At 43.9% G+C, this 23901-nt stretch overlaps 1 protein-coding gene across 5 annotated transcripts; it reads right to left on the reverse strand.

The window, feature by feature from the left end:
* Window positions 1-490: 490 nt before the first annotated feature.
* On the reverse strand, window positions 491-22805 carry vwde (von Willebrand factor D and EGF domains). Of its 5 annotated transcripts, none has more exons than XR_013648421.1 (29): window positions 22718-22805; window positions 22392-22636; window positions 19215-19444; window positions 18633-18719; window positions 18384-18531; window positions 16054-16268; window positions 15858-15931; window positions 15480-15753; window positions 14268-14464; window positions 13420-14195; window positions 13204-13340; window positions 12059-12220; window positions 11832-11936; window positions 11183-11297; window positions 10689-10951; window positions 9876-10086; window positions 9521-9658; window positions 8933-9133; window positions 8100-8477; window positions 7791-7886; window positions 7610-7705; window positions 7413-7536; window positions 5734-5829; window positions 5307-5402; window positions 5127-5222; window positions 4960-5055; window positions 2913-3008; window positions 2740-2837; window positions 491-1653 (listed from the first exon to the last, which is right to left on the reverse strand). XR_013648421.1 is itself a non-coding variant. In XM_078933642.1 (29 exons), exons 2-29 carry the CDS (start codon window positions 22462-22464, stop codon window positions 1639-1641), a joined length of 4665 nt encoding a protein of 1554 aa, XP_078789768.1. In that variant the 5' UTR covers window positions 22465-22636; window positions 22718-22805; the 3' UTR covers window positions 491-1638. The 5 variants fall into 5 exon arrangements, 2 of the variants coding, with proteins under 2 accessions (XP_078789768.1, XP_078789769.1); XM_078933642.1 differs by having other exon boundaries at window positions 7441-7536; XM_078933643.1 differs by lacking the exons at window positions 18384-18531; window positions 18633-18719; window positions 19215-19444; window positions 22392-22636; window positions 22718-22805 and having other exon boundaries at window positions 7441-7536; window positions 15858-15971; window positions 16054-16404.
* Window positions 22806-23901: the final 1096 nt, after the last annotated feature.

The raw sequence follows: 23901 nt of genomic DNA on the forward strand, positions 1-23901 counted from the left end.
TCCATTGTCTTGATCTTCTTCTCTGCATCGGCTAACCTCCCGGCTAACTCGGCAACCGTGTCCTCCGCATCAGAAACCCTCTGTTCTGCCGCAGTAATGGGAGCAGTATTACTTTCCAGCGTAGAGGAGATTGTCTCCAGAGTCTCTGAGAGCTTAGAGAATTTCTGCTCTATTATCTCTGTAAAGCTTCGGGTCACTTCGTGAATGAGAGCTGGAGTCTGTGCTGAAACCTGGTCGCCTGCTAGCTCGTCCGTTTGGCTAGCACTAGCAGTCATGGCGGGCGTCACTTTCTTTGGTTGAATTTGAGTTTGTTTTGACATTGTCCGTCGTTCAATGTTTAAAGTTATGCGCTTGAAGTATTATTAATTATGCAGCAGAAATGCTTCCATACAATTGTGTCTGTGCTGTGGACCAGATACAGAATTATTTTATTTTTTTTACAAATGGGCTTAAAGACCGAAGCCAATGAAGAAATGAGGTCACCTCTCTGTTTGATTCTCAACATCGTTGTTTTATTGTTTTGAAATTTAAACATCCATCAGTCTCATTTTCTTGGTATCGAGTTGAAATGGAGATTTTCTGAAGCAGAACAGTGTTTCAGAGACCTTTTGAAAAGTGACAGAAAGTTTCTAGACATCATCAGTTTGGAGACCCGCTGGGAAAACGGTTCCAGTCCAGGAAGACGCCACTCTAGGACAGCTGTGGGAGGGGTTAGTTATCTGGGACAACCGTGACTGACAGAAGCTGAGAGAACATCGGAGAACTCGGAAGGACACAGTCACAGCAATCTACATCATTCTGGCACTAAAAAACTGTCAGTTTCAGCTGCAACCAAGAGAATTGGACTGAGTAACTCCTCCCCCACGGCGTTCCAAACAGGAACTACCCATTGGTTCCAAGAAGCCAAAATCTCATTGATGTCTATAGAGAAATAAACAGCTGTTAGTCAGTCGTTCTATTGGTCAGAAAGAACCGTTCTGGTTCTGATACCTTTATTTTTTAACATCTATTCCTAATCCCCTTTTTTTTCCATGATATTTTTCTGTAGTTCAAGTTCTAAACTGGCCAATCAGAAGCCTCCATAAAGTAGGTGGAGCCTGCTGGCCCCCCTGTACAAACGTTTATAACTTTTGACAGATGCGATGTAGCCCGCTTTCAAGTGGGAGCGGTTTCAACTTCCAACAAGCTCACTCCTGATAGGAGAGAGCGGTTGCCATAGAAACGAAGACCGACTGGCCAATATAGTGACTTTATTTGGTTGGGGCTGGAAGTAAACCGTTTTCTATGGACGATGTCACATTGACTCAGTCCAGTTCTCACATACAGTCGATGGGTAAAACCTTTTTAGGGTTTGATGACGTGGATGGAATCTTTACTCGTGGTCGATTCCAGTGTTCCTAACTGACCTATGGTTCCTTCAGACACATAAGCTGCCACGGAGAGAACGTACAAACACAATCATCTCTGCACGAAGAACAGCGGACAGAAAAGCTCTGAGGTGGTGGAACACCGGATAGGAGAACAAGTGCAAACCACTCCACCCAAGCTCACACAAAGCACACACCTACAGTTACATCCACCATACAAACTGATGCTGTCTTTCTTTGCTTTTGGCGCTTTGCTCTCATCCTCCTCAGCTCATGCAGACGATGCCTGAAAGAAAAATCAAATGAACCGTGAATGGAATAGCTGAAGCCCCGCCCACTCAGAGACTGCATCTGTCACTTTACTGTGTTCCTGTCTGTAGGTCAGGGGCCGACAAACGTTTGGAATGACTGTAAAGTTTTCAGCTATATTACACCTGACTTAGGTACTGGTTGTCAACAACATGAAGGACTTTGAGAAGTGTTTGATATAACCAATGCAGTAATAAATCAAAGAGCCAAATATCATTTTAAGAACGATGGCACCTGGGATCTGTGCTATCTCTAAAATCTGAAGTGACGCTGATTTTCATCAGAGTTCTGACCTGCAGACAACTTGACCTCAACTTTCAGCTGCACTGATAACAGCTGCAGAAGGTTGAGAACCCTGACAGTCTGCGGACGTTACAGCGAGGTCAAAAGTGATTGATCACTTATTAGATCACTTCACTTGCCCCAGAAATTGATTCATGATTTTTTCTAATGAAAAATCATTTGTACATATTTTTAACTTGATACTTGATCTGCATTTGCTATGAAGATTTCAGAAACAGTGTTGTGTCTATTTTTTCTGATATAGTTATTTGTAATCATAGTCATTCCTAATTCTGTCTGATAAAAGTTATGAACTGGATGATGATAAATCATGTAATGAAAATGGTTATGGTAGAACAGGGTGGGATTACAAGCAATCTTTGATTTACTGTCTCGTTGAACTACTCCTAAGTTTGATATGTCATTGTATGAATGTATAACTGCTGATTGTATTGTTTTATGCATTATTCTTTCTGTGATTGCTTGAAAAAAACCATTTCACATAAAAAGCAATCAAAACTTTTAATTTCTTTTATTTCACTGTATTACCAAAGGCTAACAGATGGAATATGTTCAACACCTACAGACATGTCTGTCTGTAGGTGGAGCAAAAAAGAGATTTGAAGTCTTTTAAATTCTTTAAAAATCGTTTTAATGTTGTTTTTTTTAAATTCTGTCTGACAGTCAAACATTCAGGTGGAACGACCTGCAGAACCAGTGACTACTAAATACTCTTTTGCTCCACCTCAGTTCCGGTCTCCAGGTGAAGCTGCAGTCTCACCTTTGCTGCACAGGTGAGGCCCTGGAAGCCTCTCCGGCAGTGGCAGCGGTCGGGCAGAACGCACCGGCCTCCGTTCAGGCACCTCTGCTTACAGATGGCTGCACAGAGGCAAACCAGGCTTGTGAGTTTTCCGGCTGAATTTTCCGGCTGTGTTATATTTTCTGCAGGCTCACCTGTTTGACACTGCAGGCCCCCCCAGCCCACGGGACAGTGGCAGGTGTTCGGTCCGACACACTCGCCCCCGTTTCTGCATTTCTGCAGACAGACGGCTGCAAAAACACCCGGTATGGAGGTGAACAGGGGTTCCATCATATTTTGTCTTCCTGGAGTGTTTATGAAACAGACAGCTGCTCCTTGCAGACCAGACTTGTATCCTTGGGGTGCTGGTGTCACCCCTAAAGCTGTGTTCACATCACCCCCGGCAACGCGCATTCGACCAACCCCTTCCAATAAAGCTGCATTCACACCGGCTGTGTCGACTCACGTAGACCAGAATGTTTGGCTTCTGCGTCCGGCCAGTGACCGCGCATTGCTACGCAAGTTTTTAAGTCCTGTCGGGGGCTCTACGTAATGGTCCCGTGCTGAAAGTTCAACGAGTTGAACTTCTTGAAACTTAATCGCGGCAAACGATCACTTGGAAGAGATCTGTGAAAACAAAAAGCCTGTAGCAACCTCAGTGGCGTCTACACTAACTTACTCCCTGGGCGAGTAACCCCACCAGCCACCATGCTCCAAAGACTACCTCAAAGAGGTGTGGGCACAAGTGTCTTGCAGCAGAGGGCGGTGGTCAAGTGCACATTGAGTCAGCTGTGTCGGAGCAGGGAATTGTGGGAAATGATCACCAGTGCCTGCTTTAGTTGAAATTGGTTTGCGCATGGGTTTTTCTTCTGCCTAATTCCTTTTCATGTGGCTATTTTACATTGTTTCACTCTGAGTTATTTCATCCTTTTTTTTTTGCACCGTAAGTGTGGAGAGGGGAGAGGATGAAGACATTGGTGCGATGTAACGATGTGTCAAAATAAGAGCGCAAAGTGCCGGCTGCTGCAGGCATGTACAAAAGAAAAGCTCAAAGTCTCCTCTTTGAATTTGGCATTTCATTGTGTGTGATTCTGCGGGCACGGAAAATGTCGCCCTCAATGAAGTGCCGCCCTGGGCCACCACCCACCTCGCCCATACCAAAAACCGCCACTGAGCAACGTCTTCTGGGGCAGACAAGCGCTGGTAAACGTTAAATAAAACAAAAGGAGAAGAATCCCCCTCCCTGCTGCTCCCTGCGTGTCCCGTGTGAACACCACCGGCTGAATGCGCGTTCATGAAACTGTGTATAGCGCTACACACGGCCATGTGTGAACGCAGCATGAAAGTCTACAAAAACAAGCGTTATATGTGCGTTTTGGGCTTATGCATTCAAAATTCTAGCGTTCACGCATCGCTATGCAGGTTTCTACGACTATTTTTGGGTTCTACGTATAAAATGATTGAACTCGTGTTGATGGGTAAACCCGGTCAAACTCTGACCAATCTGGGACTCTGATTTGGGAGTTACGCATGGATGGCGTCTGTTTTAATTTGCTAAATTCACAACCAATCATGCAGGAAAAAATGGATAATTTTGGTTTGTGTCCGGTCTTTCACATATCAGAATAGAGCTGTGAAAGTAAAAGCCTGGAGCAAGTTTCACCACATTTAGCACCAAGTCTCGTCCAACTGTAGGTGGCAGACACGCGCGAGTTAACAGTTCCTACATGCAGTCAGTGGATGTAACTCTGACGTCTAATGTATGGTAGATGTACTGCAGCCCAAATGCAAAACCATTAGAAAGGTCTTCTCATCACGATAAACAGAGATGATCCTCATACCCCTCAACTCCACAAAAAGCTCACATTACACTATTTACTTTAAAATCAGCCTCAAATAGTCATTTTTTTAAGAAATTGTGAGGCCGTTTCCTAAATCCTCTGTCTAAAAATTTATTTTCTGCCGATTTTCTTAGTCAACCAATCAACTAAAGAGGCTGAATCTCATTCCGTGCGTCTAGCATGAAATAATTGGACTTCTTCTTATAATTGATGTGAGATGGATGGCATTCTTCTCTGGTGTTAGACGTCTGCGTCTCTTTCCTGCTGTCTCCTCAGACAGACGTCACCATCCATGCAGGGCTGGATATGGGTTGAAACTCCCTCTGACCTCCCCCTGAGCACAATGTGGAGTTTTACTCACGCATGCTGCACCTCCTCCCCCTCCATCCTGATGCGCAGGAGCACGTGTTTGCTCCAACGCATTTTCCTCCGTTCATGCACGTGGGCTCACACACACCTGAAACAGATTTAAGAGTTTTTTTTCCCCCCTCCAACAGGTGAGCATCACTTCAAACTGGAGGCTCTTACTCCTCTGACACCTTTGACCTGCGTAGCCTTCAGGGCACGAGCACACGTTGTTCCTCATGCACTGACCGCCGTTCTTACAGGGGGGGCTGCAAACAGCTGAACAAAAGCAGACAAGTGAAGGGTATCTCTGTGACGGAAGCAAAAATCCTTCTGGGCGTTGCACTGACGGTGAAGGCTTACCGATTTGACACTGAGAGCCGTAGAAACCGCGGGGACACGCACAGACGCCAGGCTTTATACAGGTTCCTCCATTCAGACAGATGGGATCACAGAGAGCTGCCAAACCAACCACAGATGCACGTTTGTTTCAATAGAAGTTGTAGAAGGAGCTTTATTTTCATTTGATTTAAAACCCGAGTAACACAGCATCTTTTTCAGTGCAGCCAATACGAAAAAAAGGTAAAATATTTCTCATATAAGGAAATTAAAAATCATTTTAACTTGTCGCATGTTCTGAGTGTCATTTGTTTTTCTATGTGTCTTCTGGCTTTACTTTCTTCCCTAATTTAGACATTTTACCAATGGTCAACACGGAGTCCTGGGTAAGGAGCACAACAGAAGTGAAGTGGAGCTGCAGGCTGTTTGGACTCCAGATATTATCCTGTACCTGAGTGACATGTTGGTCCAAACCAGCCGGCTATGCATTGGCAGACATCAGGAGAAATGCACTCCCCTCCGTTCTCACAGTGCCTGTTACACACCACTGACACACACGAACAATCAGTTCTCACAGGAAACAACAGGAACTTAATCAGTCGGACTGCTACAACGATGGGTGATTTTTATCTGCATTTTTATTCTGAAGCAGCATTAGCTTCCTGCATATTTCAATATGTTTCAGAAAATTCATATATATATATATATATATATGAAAAAAACTGGATTCATTTCAGACTTTTTTATATACCTTAACTAAAATCAGCTGGTTTGCAATATATAATATTAAATCAGCGGCCTCCTGGTAACCTTTGCATGAACATTGAACCAAATTTATTAAATACTCGGATGAATATCGAGGTTCTGTTATTTGTCCCAAATGAAGCAAAATTATGTTAATTGAGGTTTATTCAGTCTTAAACTTTTGTAAGTATTTTTTTTCCTCCACAGGGCTCTGCACTGGGACTAGTTTTTCTTTTTTTTTTACATATATATATATATTTGCAATTATTTACCTTTGAAAAAGCTCTTACTTCGTAGAAATCAGCAAGTAAAAAAAATTACAATAATTATGTAAAATTATTTTAAATGACACATCAAAGTAAAATAATTAGACGTGAGGTGTGTTGAAAAATATTATTGACTGCTTTAGTTTAAAAAAACAGAAATAAATGTTTTTTGCGCAATCTAAACAATTGGAATCGGAATTTGAACGTTTTCCACAGAGAGGGGGGGTTTCTGCTATTTTCAACCCTTGATGCACTCTGTGTTTTTTAGATTTTTGCATACTTTAATGCTTTAGGCAATAGTAATTCTGGTACTGATTTCCATTCTCCCTGCTGGTATAGAAGGTCTGCATTAGACTAAAGGCTTATTCACACATTCACCCCCCCCCCCCCCCCCCCCCCCCGGCTCCCGGAGGAATGGTTTGTCCTGGCACCCCTCTGTCACCCCCCTCTCTTGGCTCATCCAACACAGCGAACAGGTGTTATGCCCTCTCCTTCTTCACCGAGTCCTTGTAAAATTCTTGTTGTATGTATTTACAACAGATATGTATTTTGTACCTCCAAAATCAAAATTGACACAATTATCCGCGGTGTTAATGTCCATTATCGCGTGGGCACATCACCTTATAAAATAACATTTTTAAGTTTTATTTTGAAAGCACAAGGGAAGTCTTTATTTTGAAACTCGGACTTATTTCCGGTTCTCCGGCTTTTTTCCGCGGATGACGCGTCAACGGACTGGAAATAGAGCTCCTGCATAAGGCGCGGTGAGTAGTTACGGAAAAGTTTATGTTTCTGAAGTAGAAAATGTATAAAATAATTACTAGCTAATGTAGCATATTAAGCTAATGCTACGATCAGCGCAGCATAATAATATGGCAAAAAAATAAAACGAACATGAAAGTTTTAATTTATGTTTTTATGTTTTTTTCCTATCAGAATTTTGAAATATTATCAGCTTTTTGCTCTGCATGGACATTATTCAAAACCATTTAAAAAGATGCTAATGTTAACACAACATCATCATTTAATATTGAAGCAATTTGAAGTCAGTTTTAACATCCTAATGCTTTTGCTGCAATAAGTCTGAATTGCTCCTTTTTTTCGTGGACATTACACAAACCCGTTAATAGATGCTAATGAAATCTCACTGATTTCACATCTGGGTCCCACGTATCCGTACGGGCAGCTGCACAGATTCCTGGCCTGGCAGGCGCCGCCGTGCTGGCAGGGCGGGTCGCAGCGCGCTGCGGCACAGAGACACTCGTCACCATGGATGGATGGTGGGTTGGTGGCGTCCGAAGGGGAGTTTGAGGTTACCTTCCTCGCAGGTGGGGCCGCTGTAACCTGCAGGACACTCGCACACGTTCGGTTTCACACACTTCCCCTGGTTCTGACAGTCCGGTCGACATAGAGCTGGGGGGAAGAGTAAGGCAGAGTTTGAGAATCCAAATCCTCATGAGTCCATCAACCTGAAACCCAAAGGCCGCCTGGATCTCACCGATGTGGCAGCGGTATCCGGTGTAACCGTCTCTGCAGGTGCAGACGTTGGGCTGACTGCACTCCATGTTGGGCCCACACGGATGCCTGCAGACGGCTGAAACCCAACAACAGAGCAACACTCAGAGACCAAGAGGGGATGCAGATACCGAACAAGCACCGATGGATGGTGATGGACTCACACGACTCCGCCTCCAGTTCTCATTATCTAGCTTTTTCCACATTTGTGATCTCTCTGATTCATCTTTTATTCTTTTCCACGTCCTTCTCAAACCTTTTCTTCGTTTGTTCCCATGTCTCGTTTAACTACCTCTGCATGTGACTCCGTCGCCCGTGTAGCCGCTCGGACATCGGCCACACCCGAAGGAGCTTGACGTCTCACAGGAAACCCCAGGAAAGCACGCGGAGCCCGAACACATCACGGGACGGGTCGGTGATCTCCTGGCTGCAGCCGAGAGGTCAGGGGTCATCTTCCCTCTGCCTGAGGGTCCACTCTCAATTGGAGCCACGGTCTCATATTTTGTGAAGGAAACTCTCTGGAATCCAGAGGGGGTCGGTTCTGGTCCGGACCCCCTGTCAGGAACTTGTTGAGGTGAGGTGGAGGAAGAAGACGACACGGGCTTCCTTTCTTTGCTGATGATGGACTTGTGGATGTGACTCTGTGGCTCTCTGCTGACGGACTCCTGACCTGTAAGAAACTGGAAGTTAGAGGAAATTTCTTCAATAAAAAAGCTTTTTTGTTATTTTAGTTTGCAAATAAATTAGGCATTTTTTCACCCATATGAGCATTTTGTTAATTATTTTGGCCTTTTGAGGAAATATTGTAACATTTTTAGAATATTCAATCAAAAAACTAAAGTAACTAAATAAATAGTTAATAAATATTTTAAATTAATTTTGAATTTCTTTTTGCATAACCACTATGATTTTTATTTAGCATTTTTTTCCAGTTATCCCCAAATTCTGATTTAGAACCAGATGAGGCTTCAGCCTCTTTGTGTTTTTGAGGTCTTAGTGTTTTAGACAATTTAACAATGTGTTTAGCACCAATTTTTCATGTCTTTTTAACTAGTTTTAGTTGGATTTTCTTTTATTAACAATTTTCTTCACAGATGTGACTTAAAATTTTGTCAAGACTTTTACCTGTCCTGGTGCAGGTGAGGCCGTTTCCATGGAAACCAGGTGGGCAGGATCCACAGACAAAACCCGCTGATACAAAAGCGCTTTGGAAGCACTTAACCCCCGGGTCACACGGCGCTCTGCTGCACGGCGCCGTGCTCCACGCTGGGTCCGGCCGTTTGGGCCTCCGTGAAAACTGCGGGACGCCTGTAGACTCTGTGTTTCCTTGGAAACAAGAGCAAATATTGATCACTAATATTGCATGTTTTCCTCATATTGTGCAGCCATTAATATAAATATTATAATTATTGATTCAGCTTAGCCTCCAATACAAAAGGGGTTTATACAAATATACCCTCTGTTTGCCTGAAGATCCATAAACCCCTGCTGTAACAGTAAAATCTGTCCCACACAAGAGGCCTTCAGCTCTGATCTGCTTGCTCAGCTGTTGGACAGAACAAGTTAAAAACTATCTATTGTGATGCCCTTTCTGAAACATCTCTTCTCTCCTGATAGAAACGTTTGTGGAAAGGTCATCTTTAGGTCATTAGGGATTTAAATAGCCGTCTTCAACAGAGGTTGAGGCTCTGCGGGGTTCCTGCCGGGACTCACGGCTGCAGGTTTTTCCGTCTCCGCTGTAACCCAGAGGACACGCGCCGCAGCTGAAGGAGCCTGGGGAGTTTCTGCAGACCACGTCGGGGAAGCAGGGCCGGGAGGCGCACTCGTCCACATCTTCTCTGCATGTGCGGCCTAAAGGCGACAGCCAGCAGAGTCATGAAGCCCACGAGAACTTCAAAGCATTTCTGTTCCACGCCAGAAACTCTGGACCCTCAGTTCTGATCTCAGGTTTTCTCATCATTTTGAGGAATATTCAGATAGTTTCAACCACATTGGTTTCTCTTCTGATCTCCACAGGAATGCATTGTGATGGTGTTTGGGTCCAGAAGGCAAGGTGGGGGGGGCGCACCCGTCATTCCAGGGGGGCAGACACAGGAGAAGGTGTTCGGTCCGTCGACGCAGCGTCCCAGCCTGCAGGGGTTCGGCTTGCAGTCGTCGGCGTCCGCCTCGCATCGGCGCCCCGTGAACCCCTCCGGACACGCGCATCTAAAGCCTGCGGGGATGCTGGCGTCGGGGACGCACCGGGCGCCGTTCAGGCAGTCACAGGTCAGCACGGAAACCTGCAGATGGTTCAGAAAAATGTTTCAAAGCAGGAAAACGGAGAAAGAAATTCAACTGTAACAAAGATGCAGAAGCTGCTTCAGAAGTATTGAAATGAGCTCCGTTCTGCCGGAGACATTACAATAATATACAGAAAAATGCAGTTGAGTTTCATTTTCAAACTAGTCGAAATCTAATTTAAACCCCAAATAATAAACTAGATAACTTGGAGAAGTGATAAAAGTCTGTCAAATGTTTTCCGTCTTCACTGAAGTTTGATTTTTGATTTTGAAAGAAACTGTCGTTTGTTGGAAAACGTGGATTAGAGACGCACTGACTGAAAACACACAGAAACGGGCCTCTAGCCCTTGTGCTATCTTATGGGGTCCAGATGACCCCACCCTTGCATTGACGTGTTCTTCCTACCATGATAAAGGTGGATAAAGGTGGGAAGATTTCATTTAATCCATGGACACCAGTGAAGATCACAAATCATTGAAGAAAAAAGGTTCACTGTCTTGTGGGGTCCAGATGACCCACAAGACAGCACAAGGGCTAGGACTGCAGAATGAAGCCTCTTTTCATCACAGAAATTCCCCAGAACCGACATGACGGGTCTCACTTCCACAGAAGCTCTGGTTTCAGCGTCGCACTCGTCCGCCACAGCGAAGTGGAAAAGGTGAGCGTCTGTGGGAACCGCCGTCGCCGCCGCCTTCCAGGTCAGCAGGCCGGACGGAGACAGAGATGCTCCCTCTGGGCCGGACACCAGGGAGTAGAGCAGCGCGGAGCCCTCAGGGTCCTGAGCCTGAAGCTGGACGCTGAAGGCCTCCCCCTGGATGGAGCGCAGCTGGAAGGGTGGAGGCCGGAACAGAGGAGGCCGGTTCTCTGCGCAGACAAACGCAGGACCGTAAAGCGAATCAACTGCAGCTCAGGAGGGATATTTTCAAAATGTCCAGGAAATAAGAAATCATCTCGTCACTCTCGTGTTGATCTTCTGAACTGAAAGCTGTCTGACCTCGTTTGAACTCGAGTTTAATCAGTGGAGAGAAACTTCATCAAGAGTCAACTGGACTGATGTTACTGAAGGGGAAAACACAACATCACGTATGAACGAACTCTCTGCTCTGGACCACGAGTGACGGGACAAGTCCGGACGACACGTCAGGCAGGAACTTCCGGGTCTGGACTCTCCTTCCCTGAAACACAAGCCGTCGATGCTGCAGGTTTTCTCCTGGAAAAAGCAGCAGGTTAGAGACACGAAGACCTGGACGGGAGGTCTTCAAGAGTAAAGAAGCACAGGTACAGATTGTCCATCCAGTTATAGGACCATGGCCTGTATATGAGACCTGGACTGAGTGGCCCCTCCCCCCTGGCGTTCCAAACAGGAAGTACCTTCAAAATACCACAGACTTCTATAGAGAAATAAACAGCTGTTACTCTGTCATTCTATTGGTCAGAAGAACCTTTTTTCCCCTCACATCTTCTTAATGATCCTCTTTTTTTAAATATTTTCTCTGTAGTTCAAGTTATAAACTGACCAATCAGAAACCTTAATAGTAGGTGGAGACTGCTGGCCCCAACGTTCAAAAGGTTTGACAGATTTGGTAGAGACGTAAACGGCTCGGACCAATCACAGCTCACTGACAACGTCTCGCTCCAAAGCGCGCCGTCCGTATCACGAAAAAGTAACCGGTTTCTACAAATGACATCATGCTCACTCAGTCCGGTTCTCTGACAGTCCATGGGGCGGAGCCTGAACCCTCACCCTCAGAGAACAGAGGACGTCCGCGGCGAGGCTGCACACTTGACAGGCGCCGTCAAAAAGAGTCAGTATCTTGGCGTTGGTGAAGCTGTGTCCGTCGTTTGAAACCTGGCATGACAAAAGCCGGTTTTTATCATCGTGAAACAACCTGTGGGTCTGACATCACTCCTCCTTACAGCTCATTCTCTCATAGTCATCAGTCCTTTAAGAAAACGACAAACACGACTGACTCTGATCTGCCAGCGGGCCAGCGGTCCCCGTCCGGGTTCCAGGTCCAGACCTGCAGCACCGGGGCCTGCCTCCAGGGGGAGCTGGCACTCCAGAGCTGTGGCATTGACAAAGGAGGCGGGGACGAAGCGAGGCGCCCCCTGAAGCCACCCTCCATCCTTAAACTTAATGACACAAACGGAGGGATGAAGGCAGTGGAATATGGAATATTAAAGCAGCATTGAGGAAGAGGAGGAACCATGAAGATCACAGAGGTGAGGCAGAGATGTTTGCTTACAAGGGGCCAGATTTGAACCTTTAAAATGTTCTCACTCATGAATAGAAAGTCCGCCCGTCTTATTGGTTCAAACCCCAGAAGAGAAGCAATGACGGCGGGTGAGCGTCTCTGCTTTGGACAAAAATGTCCTCATGTGACTTAATGGCAGCGGTCAGCGGTCAGTCTGTTCAAGACTCACATGTATTATCTATAGAAAGTATTTACGACAATTTCAGAAACATTGTGGTGGAATATAAATGTAATTTTAGTCCATTATCGAATTATCCAGCATGATAATTTTAGCATTTTTTTAATAAAAAAATTAAGGGTTTTGTTTTCTAAGACGTAGTTTCCGCAGAGCAGTAGTTCATTAGTTCATTTGACATTCACCTCTGAATTGTGGCATGGAGTAAGCCTGGCCTCACATCCCATCATCCATCTGTTTACACTCTCCTGCTAGCTTACAGCCCCTCAAACCCCGAAGCTAGCATTAGCGGTGCAACAAAAACAGCGAGCAATGTCAGAGCTATCCAGCCGTCCAGATCTGATCCAGATTCCAGCTCAGACGGGGAAAACAAAGACGTTCATGGATCTATTGGTCTGTGAGAGGATGCATCAGAATGGAGCAGAGCAGGTTAGCTTGTGGCCCCGCCCAGCCACAAATACGATCTTTTTTTAAATGGGATTTTTTACGTCTGCTCCTGATTCCCAATGATTTGGATAAAGAAATACACAGAAATGTAAAAGTAATTTTCTTTCTATATGTCCTCCATCACCAGAAAACAGCCACAAGAACATGCCAAAAAACCCCAAAACAGGATTTTCATCAGAGTGGGTCTATAACCACAAGGAGGTGCTGGTACAAAAAAAAGACTAAGAAAACCAAAGTACCTTTTCTTGAACAAACTCACACTTGAGTTGACTTGAACCCTCGAAGGCCCGGCCGCGCACCTGGACGGTGGAGCAGTTTCTCTGACGGACATCACAGAGACCCTCGTTTTCCAGCTCCAGGATCTCTGGGATCTGATCTTCAGAGGAGGAGATCCTGTTTAGAGGAGTCTCTGTGATCCTGCAGACATTTTATCTTTGTGTTGTTCCTTCTATTACCAGAGAGGGCGCTGCAGTCAAACGTCCCAAACCCTGGGAAGCACACACAGCCCGTCTCGGAGCACTGGCCGTTCCCGCCGCACAGGTCTGGACACCTGAGGACGTCCACCGCCTGCTGGTGCTCCTCCCACCCTCCCGCCTCCTCCTCCTCCAGCCTCCTCTCGCACTCGTTCTCCAGCAGCGGTATCGTCGCCCTCAGCCAGGACTTGTCATCCTTCAGTTGCAGGTCAGAGACGCACATGGCCACGGCCCGGCGGAGTGTCTGCTCGCCCAGCAGGCCCCTGCAGCTGCTGGCCGGCTCGGACTCGGCCACGGCGCGGCGGCACTGGGCCTCGGCTCGCTGCCGAGTCAGGCCGGAGGGAGTGGGCCACACCGGCGGCGTTTCTGGCTGTGCTGCCGGCTCGTGGTCCTCTGGGAAGAAGTAGGAGGAGCTGTGGCGTTGAAGCTGGCGTGGGGAGTTGGGGACGCTGCGACGGGTCCTGCCTCTGTGGCGGCGTCGGGAGGAGGCTGGAACCCGTTTTCTAGAGGCTCTGAACAAAGAACTTCCACTCTGCACACTTTGGGCGAGGCGACCGGGATGGAGCTGCAGGGTGTCGTTTCGTCGCTCCAACGAGGCAAGGTGTTTGGCTGTGACATCCAGAGCGGGAATGACACCGGAAAAACGGACATTGGCGTGACGAGAGCACGCCGTTTTCTGGCAGGTGCACTGACTGTGGCCCTCCGATGAGTCCAGGTGGGACGGCAGAAGGTCAAACAGGCTGCTGCCGGGCGGGAGTCTGAGGAAAACCGGAGAGGAGTTTGACAAACGGCATCACAGCGAATTCTGCCATTTCTTTTTCACGTCTGACCTCCACTCTGAGATAAAAGCCTGCAGATCCCCCAGCGTGGCGCCCCCTGCTGAGTGGAAATCATTGTCTGGTTGACCGTCAAAGGTCCCACACAGTCCCTCAGTGTGATTGAGGTCTGAGCCGGGGGCCCTCAGGGTCAGACTCATCCCCCAGTCCGACACATCTGCACGGACAAACGCTCCCGATGCCAAGGTCATCTGGGAACAAGAAAAGCCTCAGAGATCCAACCGTTTCATCGCTTCGATTTCAATAAAATGCCAAACATTTCTACGAAACAGAAGAAAGTTCTGCGTTCCGTAGAAAAGTGAGTGAACACCTGCACTAAAAAAAGAGTAAAGAATAAAAAAAAGGGTTCAATTATGCAAAATTGCTAAATTATATTTTAAAAAAAAGCCAAACTTTTTTATAAAATTCAAACAATTGTAAATTGCTAAATGAAAATATAAAAATACTTAAATTTAAAACGAAACATTAAATGAGACACCCAATTAAAAAAGGAAACACGAATGGAGGCTACAAAAATAATACTGCAAGGCTAACGGCAAAAAAAGAGAGATTCTGTTAATGTCAAATTTTAAATGAGCTTTAAAAAGAATCTGGATAAAGTGGATCGATGGTAAAACAATAAAACAAAATGGTCAAAACAACCTTATTTCACAGATGAATTTAAAACTGACTGAAAAAGAGTAGAATCGCTTAAAAAAACACAAATGAACAGAAGAAAACACCACATTTTACCTAAAAAACAACAGCCTTTTGAAATTGAGCATTAACCCCTTTACGTTCGTAAAATATTTACGCAAATAAGGCACACTTTTACAACTACAAACATTTAACGTAATTTCAACCAATTTATATTTGGAGAAATGCAGTTTTGCGCCACTATGCAACACTTTACGGTAGTAAATCATCAAGTTATTTGCATAAACGCTTCATGGTAGTTGAGTTTCAAAAACAACATACGCCGTTTGAACGAGTGTAGCTCTTTACCATTTATGCAACTAACATCATTCCAACAGATCTGGAAGTGGCTTATCGCCGTGTTTACTTCTTCAAAGTGTTGCTTATCAGAGCAAAGCTACATTTCTGTAGTTCTGAATACGATGGAATAGAACGTCAAAGAACGTTGGATTAGATTGTCCTGCTGGCTGACAGCTCACTTCCACATGTGGGGGTTCTTGGTTCGGGTCTCTCGGTTGCGTCGGGACTCACTGTGACTTTGCGCCCTTGGTAGGACTCAGCGATCCGGATCCCGTTTCTGTTCGGGTCTCTGCTCCTCACCGTCAGCTGAGGTTGGGTTTCGCCCATCACTCCGTTGCACATGTCCAAAGCCACGGCGTCACCGCCATCCCTCACCACCACGCCGCAGACGCACGAGGCGGCGTGCTCCAAGCTGCCACACTCCCATTGGCGGACATGGACCTCCAACGGCCAGAAGCTGCTCTTGTAGAGAACAAACGTTCCTATTTGGTAGTTTTCATAGTATCTGAAAGAAAAAGCAGGAACCACAGAAGTAATTCCAACCAAAACAATCTGACCTGACATGATGTGAGGCAGACAAAAGGCAGATTTCATTTTGTTCGGGTGTACCTGCCGTCAAATGTGATCATGTGTGGGTCCGTGAAGGCGTAGCAATGAGCTGAGGGAACGTCCCGAACCACAACCTGAGGAAACAGTCCAGCCACGTTTCCTGAGCAGTTACAACTGGGATCATCATAAAAATTACAAAAATAACAATCTAGGATCCAGCGCCACCATGAGACCGCCTGTGGTTTGGCGTGTCTACCTGTATGGGTTCTGGCGAGTATCCGTTCCACAGCAAACTGCGGGAAATGATGGGTTTAATGGAGATTTGAGTGGTCCTGTTGTCGTCTTTGACAAAGTCTGTGATGGCACTGAAGTGGGTCCGACCGCTGCCACACAGCCCATCCGTGCAGGGAGCCTGGGACAGAACCAGCACACATGACGACAGGGACAGGTCCGGCCCCAACGCGTCCTCATCTAGAACAGAGCGTATCAGGAGACGGGTTTCAAGAACCAGAATGCTCTGGGAGAATCAGTGTGACCGAAAACCAGAACCAAACCCACGTTGGTGCCCAAAGAGGCTGATTTATTGAACCAAAGGCAGAAAGGTAGAAAGTCCAAAAAAATGTGCATAAGTATGTGTAACTTTACTCAAGTTGATGATATTTCCTCCTTTCTTCTTTCACGGTGAATGCAGTCGGACCTGTCGATCTTCACAGAGAACGTCTGATGTGGATCTAAGGTCAAAGCTAAACTGTGATGGAGAACTTCTCAGACTGTCCAACGCTGATGGATACCTTTTTATACAATCATCCGCTGATTATTCTGAATTACTGCAGTAAAAAATAAAACATTTTCTGAGGAAAGAAAGGAAAAGACACGATTGTAGTTTATTTAATCTTTCATCTACTCAAGTTGAAATAAAAACTTCTAGAAAAGTACTCTATAGAGTACAGTAAAAAAAGGTACACAAGTAAATGTATTTGAATAAAAGTAACTCAGTAGTACTACCCACTGTGTTTATGACAAACTAAACAGGTCTCAACACTAAACCCTGAGGTACCTCAGAGTCATTAAACAGAAAACAGTGAGGAACCTGCCGGTGGCTTCAAACCCAGAGTCTGTTTGTCATTAAAGACCCACTTTGATGAAAATTCTTTTTCTAGAATGTTCCGGTGGCATTTTTCTGACGATGCAGGACATTAAGAAAGAAAATTAAGAATTACATTTCTCAGTATTTCGTTATTGAAATTGTCTTCAATCCGGAGCGGACGGAAAAATGCAGTTTGAAAAAGATTGTATGTGTGATTCAGAAAATACGCTGGGCGGGGCCACAAGCTGCCTGCTTTGAAGTCTCAGGAAGAGGGAGGGGAAGGGGGCGTGGCTGCTGTGCGCCAATAGTCCCGCCCACAATTTAGAGATTAATTTTCTCCTGCCGCTCTGCAGACACTATGTTCTATAACTATGTTCAGGTTTATTGATTTTTCAGATGAACACCATAATCGTAATCAAAAGACCACTTTGAAAATAGATCAAAAGACTTTAACCCAAACTAATTCCACCCCCTTTAAGGAACTACGTCACGCTTCTTCAAAGCGTTCCTTCTCCGTCTTTGATTCATTTAGATTTTTATTAATCTTCAAAGACATTTTTCAGCATCATTTTCTTCATTTCTTCTTTATAAGAAGTCATTCATTGTCTCAAAACTGAACAATATATGACAAATTTAATATTAAGTTAGAATGTAGGAAAACAGAACAACATTAAAAGGTACTTAAATTAAGTTCTATAAGGTTTTAAGGCTTTATTTGTAGCCTTTTGAGGATCATTTAGTGTTTTACTGCTTTGCTTTTAACGTTTTTTTTCGTTATTCTAGAAATCACATTTATACAATAATTATTAAAAAAAATTTATTTTCACATTTTTAGCTGCCTAAACAATAAAAATGATCATTTATTTTATTTGAAAATCCTGTACTAACTTAAAAAGTTTAAAAACAACATAAAATAAAAGCTTTTGTCATTTATTTTTTAAATCATTCCATCTCGTGCAGCATTTTCCTTAAGGCCTGTTTTCCTCCCAGAGTCTTTCTAGTACATATTGTAGTAATGTTAGTACTTTTATAAGTGTTTTTAGTCTTTATTTTTAAACGTCTTTGGTTAACATGGAATTGTTTTTTACCTTTTCACAGTACTGTTGGACATTATTTACCTTCTTTTCAAAGCATTCTTGACCTCATCATCTGAAATTGAAGTAATTTTTTTAGCTTTCAGAGGAAAGATGTTGATTTGTTGCTATTGTGTGAAAGAGGAGGCGAGGTGAAATGAGTGGGAGGAGCCTTTTCATCCATCATTCAAAAGTAATATGCAATTCAGTCTTGGAATACGAAAATACGTTTTGCAATTTAGATATCAATATGAAAAGTTACAATTCATAAACAAAATAAAATACTGAAATGTCATTTTTTTAGTACTGAATTTTAAATTTCAAACTGCAGTTTCTAAGCGGAAATTGTGATTTGCATATAACTTTGCATGAAGGGTGAAAAAAAACGTCTGTGGGACTTGACCTCACCTTGACTCTTGACCTCACCTTGACTCTTGGTGCTGATCTGCAGAGGCAGAGTGCAGCTGTGTGTGGAGGAGAAGGAGCCTTCAGGACACGGGACCGGAACCGTGGCCCCCACCAGCAGCTCGTGCAGCCCGGCGTCCTCAGACAGGACCGTCACTGCAGGCTTCAGCTGCAGGATCCACACAAAACACGGAGGACGTCTGCTAACTGAAAACCTCATGCTTGTGCTGTTTGTTTACATCTGAATCCATTTAAAAACCACATTTTTACCCGGATCCCGGCAAAAAAGTGACTTTCCACGGATTCCCCCCGAACATCGGCCGATTCCAGGAAGAAACTGGAGATGGAGCAGAAAATCTGAGAGCAGAGAAGAATCGAACATTTCATTTTTTTGGAAACATTTTAAACCGACTGAACCAAAACTTTATTCCTGGAACGTGAATTTCTAATAGAAAATTAGAGAAAATCCTGAATCTCACAGAAATAAAAGATGATATTTGAGCTTTTTCATGTTTTTCTATTATAAAAAAATAGCATAAAAATGTCAAAGTACTTTCATTTACTAGGAAAAAGTACTAATAGCCCTTGTGCTATCTTGTGGGGTCCAGATGACCCCCCCCCTTCCATTGAGGTGTTCCCCCTACCATGATAAAGGTGGATAAAGGTGGAAAGATTTCATGTAATCCATGGACACCAGTGAAGATCACAAATCATTGAAGAAAAAAGGTTCAGAGCACTGTCTAGTGGGTCTAGATGTTGTCTTGTGGGGTCAACTCGACCCCACAAGACAACACAAGGGCTAAAACCTGCGTCATTCCTCATAAGCAACAGCTGGACTCGGTGAGTCGATACCTCGTCCCCTAACCGCAGGTTAAAGCCGTCCAGCTCTATGACGGCGGAGGTGTGGAGCGTGGTCTCCTGCTTAAGCTCCTCCTTCGTCCCCTCAGGTGAGAGGCGGGACCAGGTGACCACAAAGCCCAGGGACCGGTCGGAGCTGGCCTGGAAGCGGCACCTCAGGAGGACAGTGTGACCCGACGCCTCCGAGACGATCACGGGGACGGACGGACGGGGGGGGAGTCCCTCTGGGAGGAAACGAGCAGGAAGATGCAGAAGGTCAGGTTTTAAAACATAGTACAGTGGATAAAAAGGATGAGACTTTTTATAGTTATGGGAAGCATTTAAGGGGGGGGGACGCGTCTAGCACCTCTGACAAACAGAAAGAAAGCATTTTATGTCAAATTTCTTTGCATTCCACCTTATTGCAACAATCAATTTAAACTTTTTTGAAGGTGTGGAAACTTTTTTAAATGACGTTTTTCAGATTATTTAGCTGTTTTTTTTTTTTGTCTTCCGTTGCTCTTCAGACGTAACAGTTTGACTCCACATTTGATTGACAGATTTGGTCAGCTCGGTTGGAGGTGGTAGGGGTGTGTCCTTCTAACAAGCTCACTCCTGACTTGAGAGTGGTTGCCATAGAAACATCCACTCAATCACTGCTTAGTAACAGCGTCTGGTTACAACATGGCGGCGTCTGTATTGCAAAAAAGAAAAAAGGCGACTGAATTGACTTGATTTGATTGGAGCCGGAAGTAAAGGCCCGTACACACCGGGACGAATATTCGCCAGCGTTTTTCGCCACGTTTTTTGTGTTCACACCCAGGCGATTTTCGCTGACGATGAGTGGAGCGAACATGCAATTTCATTCCCTGACATTAGATGGCGCTTAATGTAAAACAGAAATACTCCTGTACACAAGGTGGCGCTGCGCAACTTTACGCTTCTTAAAGTCGCTTTTCACTCAGAAGAAGAGAGCAAGTATTTACACGCTTGTCAGAATCAAACAACGAAAACATGAATATTTCAAGCACCAGTAGGTCCAACTGGTGCTTGGTTCGGGGATATTTTAGAATGTCCGACATTATTGCTTCGCGGCTGTGTAGACGCTACTTGGCGTCTATCTTCTTCGCTGGTATGTGTGCTCAGCAAGGCAGTTTTGTGTTTGAGCGCCCCCAAGTTGTGTTTTACTGTAACTTCAGAAGCTCCAGACACGTGAGCAAAAGCGCCATTCTCATTGGTCGAGTAGATTTCGACGCGACGCGTCGAAAAAAAAAAACGAACCCGAGGCGTTTTTTTTTTTTGACGCTTTAACGCGTCGCGTTTTTTCGCGTCGGTGTGCACACTCTCATTGGTGCCCTTTGTTTAGTCACGAGGCGTTAAACGTCGGCGAAAATCGCCGGCGAAATTCGTCCCGGTGTGAACAGGCCTTAATATGTGCATTTTCTATGGGGGACGTCACACTCAGTCCAGTTCTCACTTACAGTCTATGATCAGGAGAGAAAACCATGAGAACGGATGTCACGACTGCAACACTGTATGGAGGGAATCTCAAGAACAAGTGGGGAAAAATGTTGCCTCATCTACAAATACGATATTTCTTTGATGACCCAATCTTCCGTTCCTATGAAATTATTACAAAAACTCTAATTATATTATTAACAAAATATAATATACACAGGAGAAAAGGGTTGAGAAAAGCCCCCCCAACTAACTTTTTTTAAAGAAATAGATTTATAACAACAAGTTAAATCACAAATAATCAAAAAGAACTTTCTAATTGGCAATTATTATATTATAAGTGTCTTTATTTCACGTCATTTATTTATGTTGGCTTGATTATTTTGTAACAAGATATAACTGTTTTATATTCTGATTTGTTAGAACAAAGTATTTGATGATATGTGTGTATATGTATACTTAGATTGGTATATTGTATTGTTTTAATATAGGTCAGTTGTAAAAAAACAAAAAGTTATCTCTGGTGCCCTCTTGTGGTCATCTGCTGCTACTGCTGTGGCAGTATTAAGTCATGTTCTGAAGCTTTTATTTCGCCCACATTGACGTCTATCTAAATTAAAATTCAAATTAATTTTATTTCTAAAGCACCTTTTATGTAAAAAACAGCTCAAGGTGCTGTACATAAAAACAAACAAGAATGCAGAAAACACCAACGTCTATTCATGCCATAAAATAATTAAATAAGCCCCGCACAATGAAATACACAAAAACAAACACAAGTAAAAGAGAAATGAATAAAGAAGAAGAAAAAACCTAAAAAAGAGAGAACCCAGCTTTGTTTGAAGGACGAAGTATCATGATGTCATATGTGTGTGTGTGTGTGTGTGTTTGTTTGTATATATATATAGATGTGTGTGTTTGTTTGTATATATATATATAGATGTGTGTGTTTTTGTTTATATATATATATATATATATATATATATATATATATATATATATATATATATATATATATGTATATGTATATGTATATATATATATATGTGTGTGCGTGTGTGTGTGTGTGTGTGTGTTTGTTTACATATATGTGTGTGTGTGTTTGTTTGATTATCTCTGTGTGTGTTTGTTTGTCTATCTGTGTGTGTTTATTTATATATGTGTGTGTGTTTGTCTATAAATGTGTTTGTGTACAAATGTGTGTGTGTGTGTGTGTTTGTTTGTGTATAAATGTGTGTGTGTTGATTTATAAATGTGTTTGTGTAAATGTGTGTGTGTATAAGTGTGTGTGTGTATAAATGTGTGCGTATATATAAATGTGTTTGTGTATAAGTGTGTGTGTGTATAAATGTGTGTGTGTGGACACAGACCGCTGACTTGCTCTTCACATTTTTGTTTTTACGTAATATTTCTACAGGTCAAATAATTCGTTTTTACTCCAAAACTTCATCTGATGTTCAAACCGACATAAAACTCTGACAGGATGATTGACAGTTTTCCGTTGACCTGAAAGGTCAGCTGCCGCCCCCCTCCCCCCTCCTATAGGTCCGTGCAGGCCGTCCATCATGCAGGTGAGTCTGTCTCTGTGACCCAGAGGCAAAAGATGCAGGAAGGAACCACAACACAGGAAACCTGAGCGATCGGCACTTTGACCTCCGCTTATCAGCCGCCAGCGAGCACAGAGACGGTGAAGAGGGTTTAGGGAGGCTGGACGTCTGACAGAAACGTCCTCACCTGTTTGGGCGCGTGCGGTCTGAAGAGGTGAAACCAGAAGGAGAAGAAGTTTCAGCAGAGCTCCGGGTGTCATCTTTCCAGCCGTTCCTGCAGAATCCAGCAGGAGGAGGAGGAGGAGGAGGAGGAAGGTCGGCTTTCTTCACGTCTCCCTCTTGTTGAGTCTGCAGCATCGGTGGCGAGTCAGGAGGAGCGCCGCCTGCAGTGACCCCGACCTCCAACGCCTCTCTCTAAAGTGGTTCAAACGGCTAAAAAAGAGAGGAATTGAAGACAGAAAACATGTTCAAAGAAAACTGTTTTTGTTCAATAAAAATGAAAAAGTTAGTCACTTTTTTCAGGAATGAAAGCCTCCAGAGCGTCTGTCTTCACTCAGGGAGCTTCAAACCAACATCACACGACTGTCTCTAACTACAAACACTTAAAGCAAAGAATTTACCCAGAATTCTTTGCTTTCTGACACTAAAAAAGGTTAGAAAGCAAACGTGTTGTTTCATACTTTCTGAAGGAACACAGACGCGCTCAGATGCGGCTAAACGGCGAGCGGCGAGTCATCAATCACCGCCTCAAAGCGCTAAAACAGATGTGCGTTTGCTATGTTTTTTGGGGGGGGGGCCGTGTCAGCCAAGCTGGGGGCTTCTGGGTAGTTACTTCTGTTTCCATTCTCTGCTTTAGCTTCAGCTGAAAAATGACTCAAACAAGAAAACAGACAAAAAACAACAACATTAATATACAAAAACATTCAATAAAAGGATCCTCAGATGTTTCCTAAAGTGTTGGGATGGAAAAACACAGCCTTGACCTTTGACCTGGTCTCTCTGCTTCTGGGTGAAAGAGGCGCTGAAGACCGCCACACATCCGGGTGAATGCTGGACTCTGATTGGCTGTTGGGTGTCCGTTAAAAAGCGACAATGATGGAAATACAGTTTGAAGAAACTGTTGCACACATAGTTCCTGTTAAAACACAGAAATCATAAACTTTATTTTAATTTTAAGGGACCAAAGTGTCAAAGATGGTTCAAATATGAAGAATCCACAGAACAGAATAAATGCAAGTTGATGATTTTTATACTTCCTCATGTTTTCCTCTGTTCAGAAAAGGTTCGTTCTCACTGCAAAGAAAGTTTAAGAAGCAGAGAAATGAAGGAAAAATGAAGATTTAAGGGGATTTCTACAGAAAAACTGATGATCTTCTATGTGTGCAGACAGAACCTTCCTATGACGACATGAATGATCTTCATCATCAAAATAATACAAGTTTTTGTTTGTTTCAGGTACGAAAAAAACAACCTGAACTGTTTCTCCTAATTTATTATTTAATATTTTAGCAGCAGTTTAATAAGCAAAAGTCTGACTTCCACTTCCATTACAACTACTTTTTTTTCTTTCACACTTCTGTTCGCTGGACTTAAAAGAAGAAAGATTTTCTGTCACTGTCAGCCTTAATGTTGTTTTCAACCATTAGATCAGCAGGAAAAACAATTTTGGCAACGTTAGGGGTGCATTCTGGGAACTG

This window comes from Oryzias latipes, chromosome 16, assembly GCF_053564925.1.
Source record: "Oryzias latipes strain Hd-rR chromosome 16, Olatipes_Hd-rR_3.1".
Lineage (NCBI taxonomy): Eukaryota > Metazoa > Chordata > Actinopteri > Beloniformes > Adrianichthyidae > Oryzias > Oryzias latipes.

What these genes read in the sequence shown, in the direction of transcription:
- vwde (XM_078933642.1), bottom strand. Translation starts at nt 22,464, where the DNA reads ATGACACCCGGAGCTCTGCTGAAACTTCTTCTCCTTCTGGTTTCACCT. An exon ending in CTCGTGGTCCAGAGCAGAGA is followed by an intron (nt 10,952 to 11,182) that starts GTTCGTTCATAC and finishes TTGTCTGCGCAG; the next exon opens with AGAACCGGCCTCCTCTGTTC. An exon ending in AAACCAGAGCTTCTGTGGAA is followed by an intron (nt 10,087 to 10,688) that starts GTGAGACCCGTC and finishes AACCATCTGCAG; the next exon opens with GTTTCCGTGCTGACCTGTGA.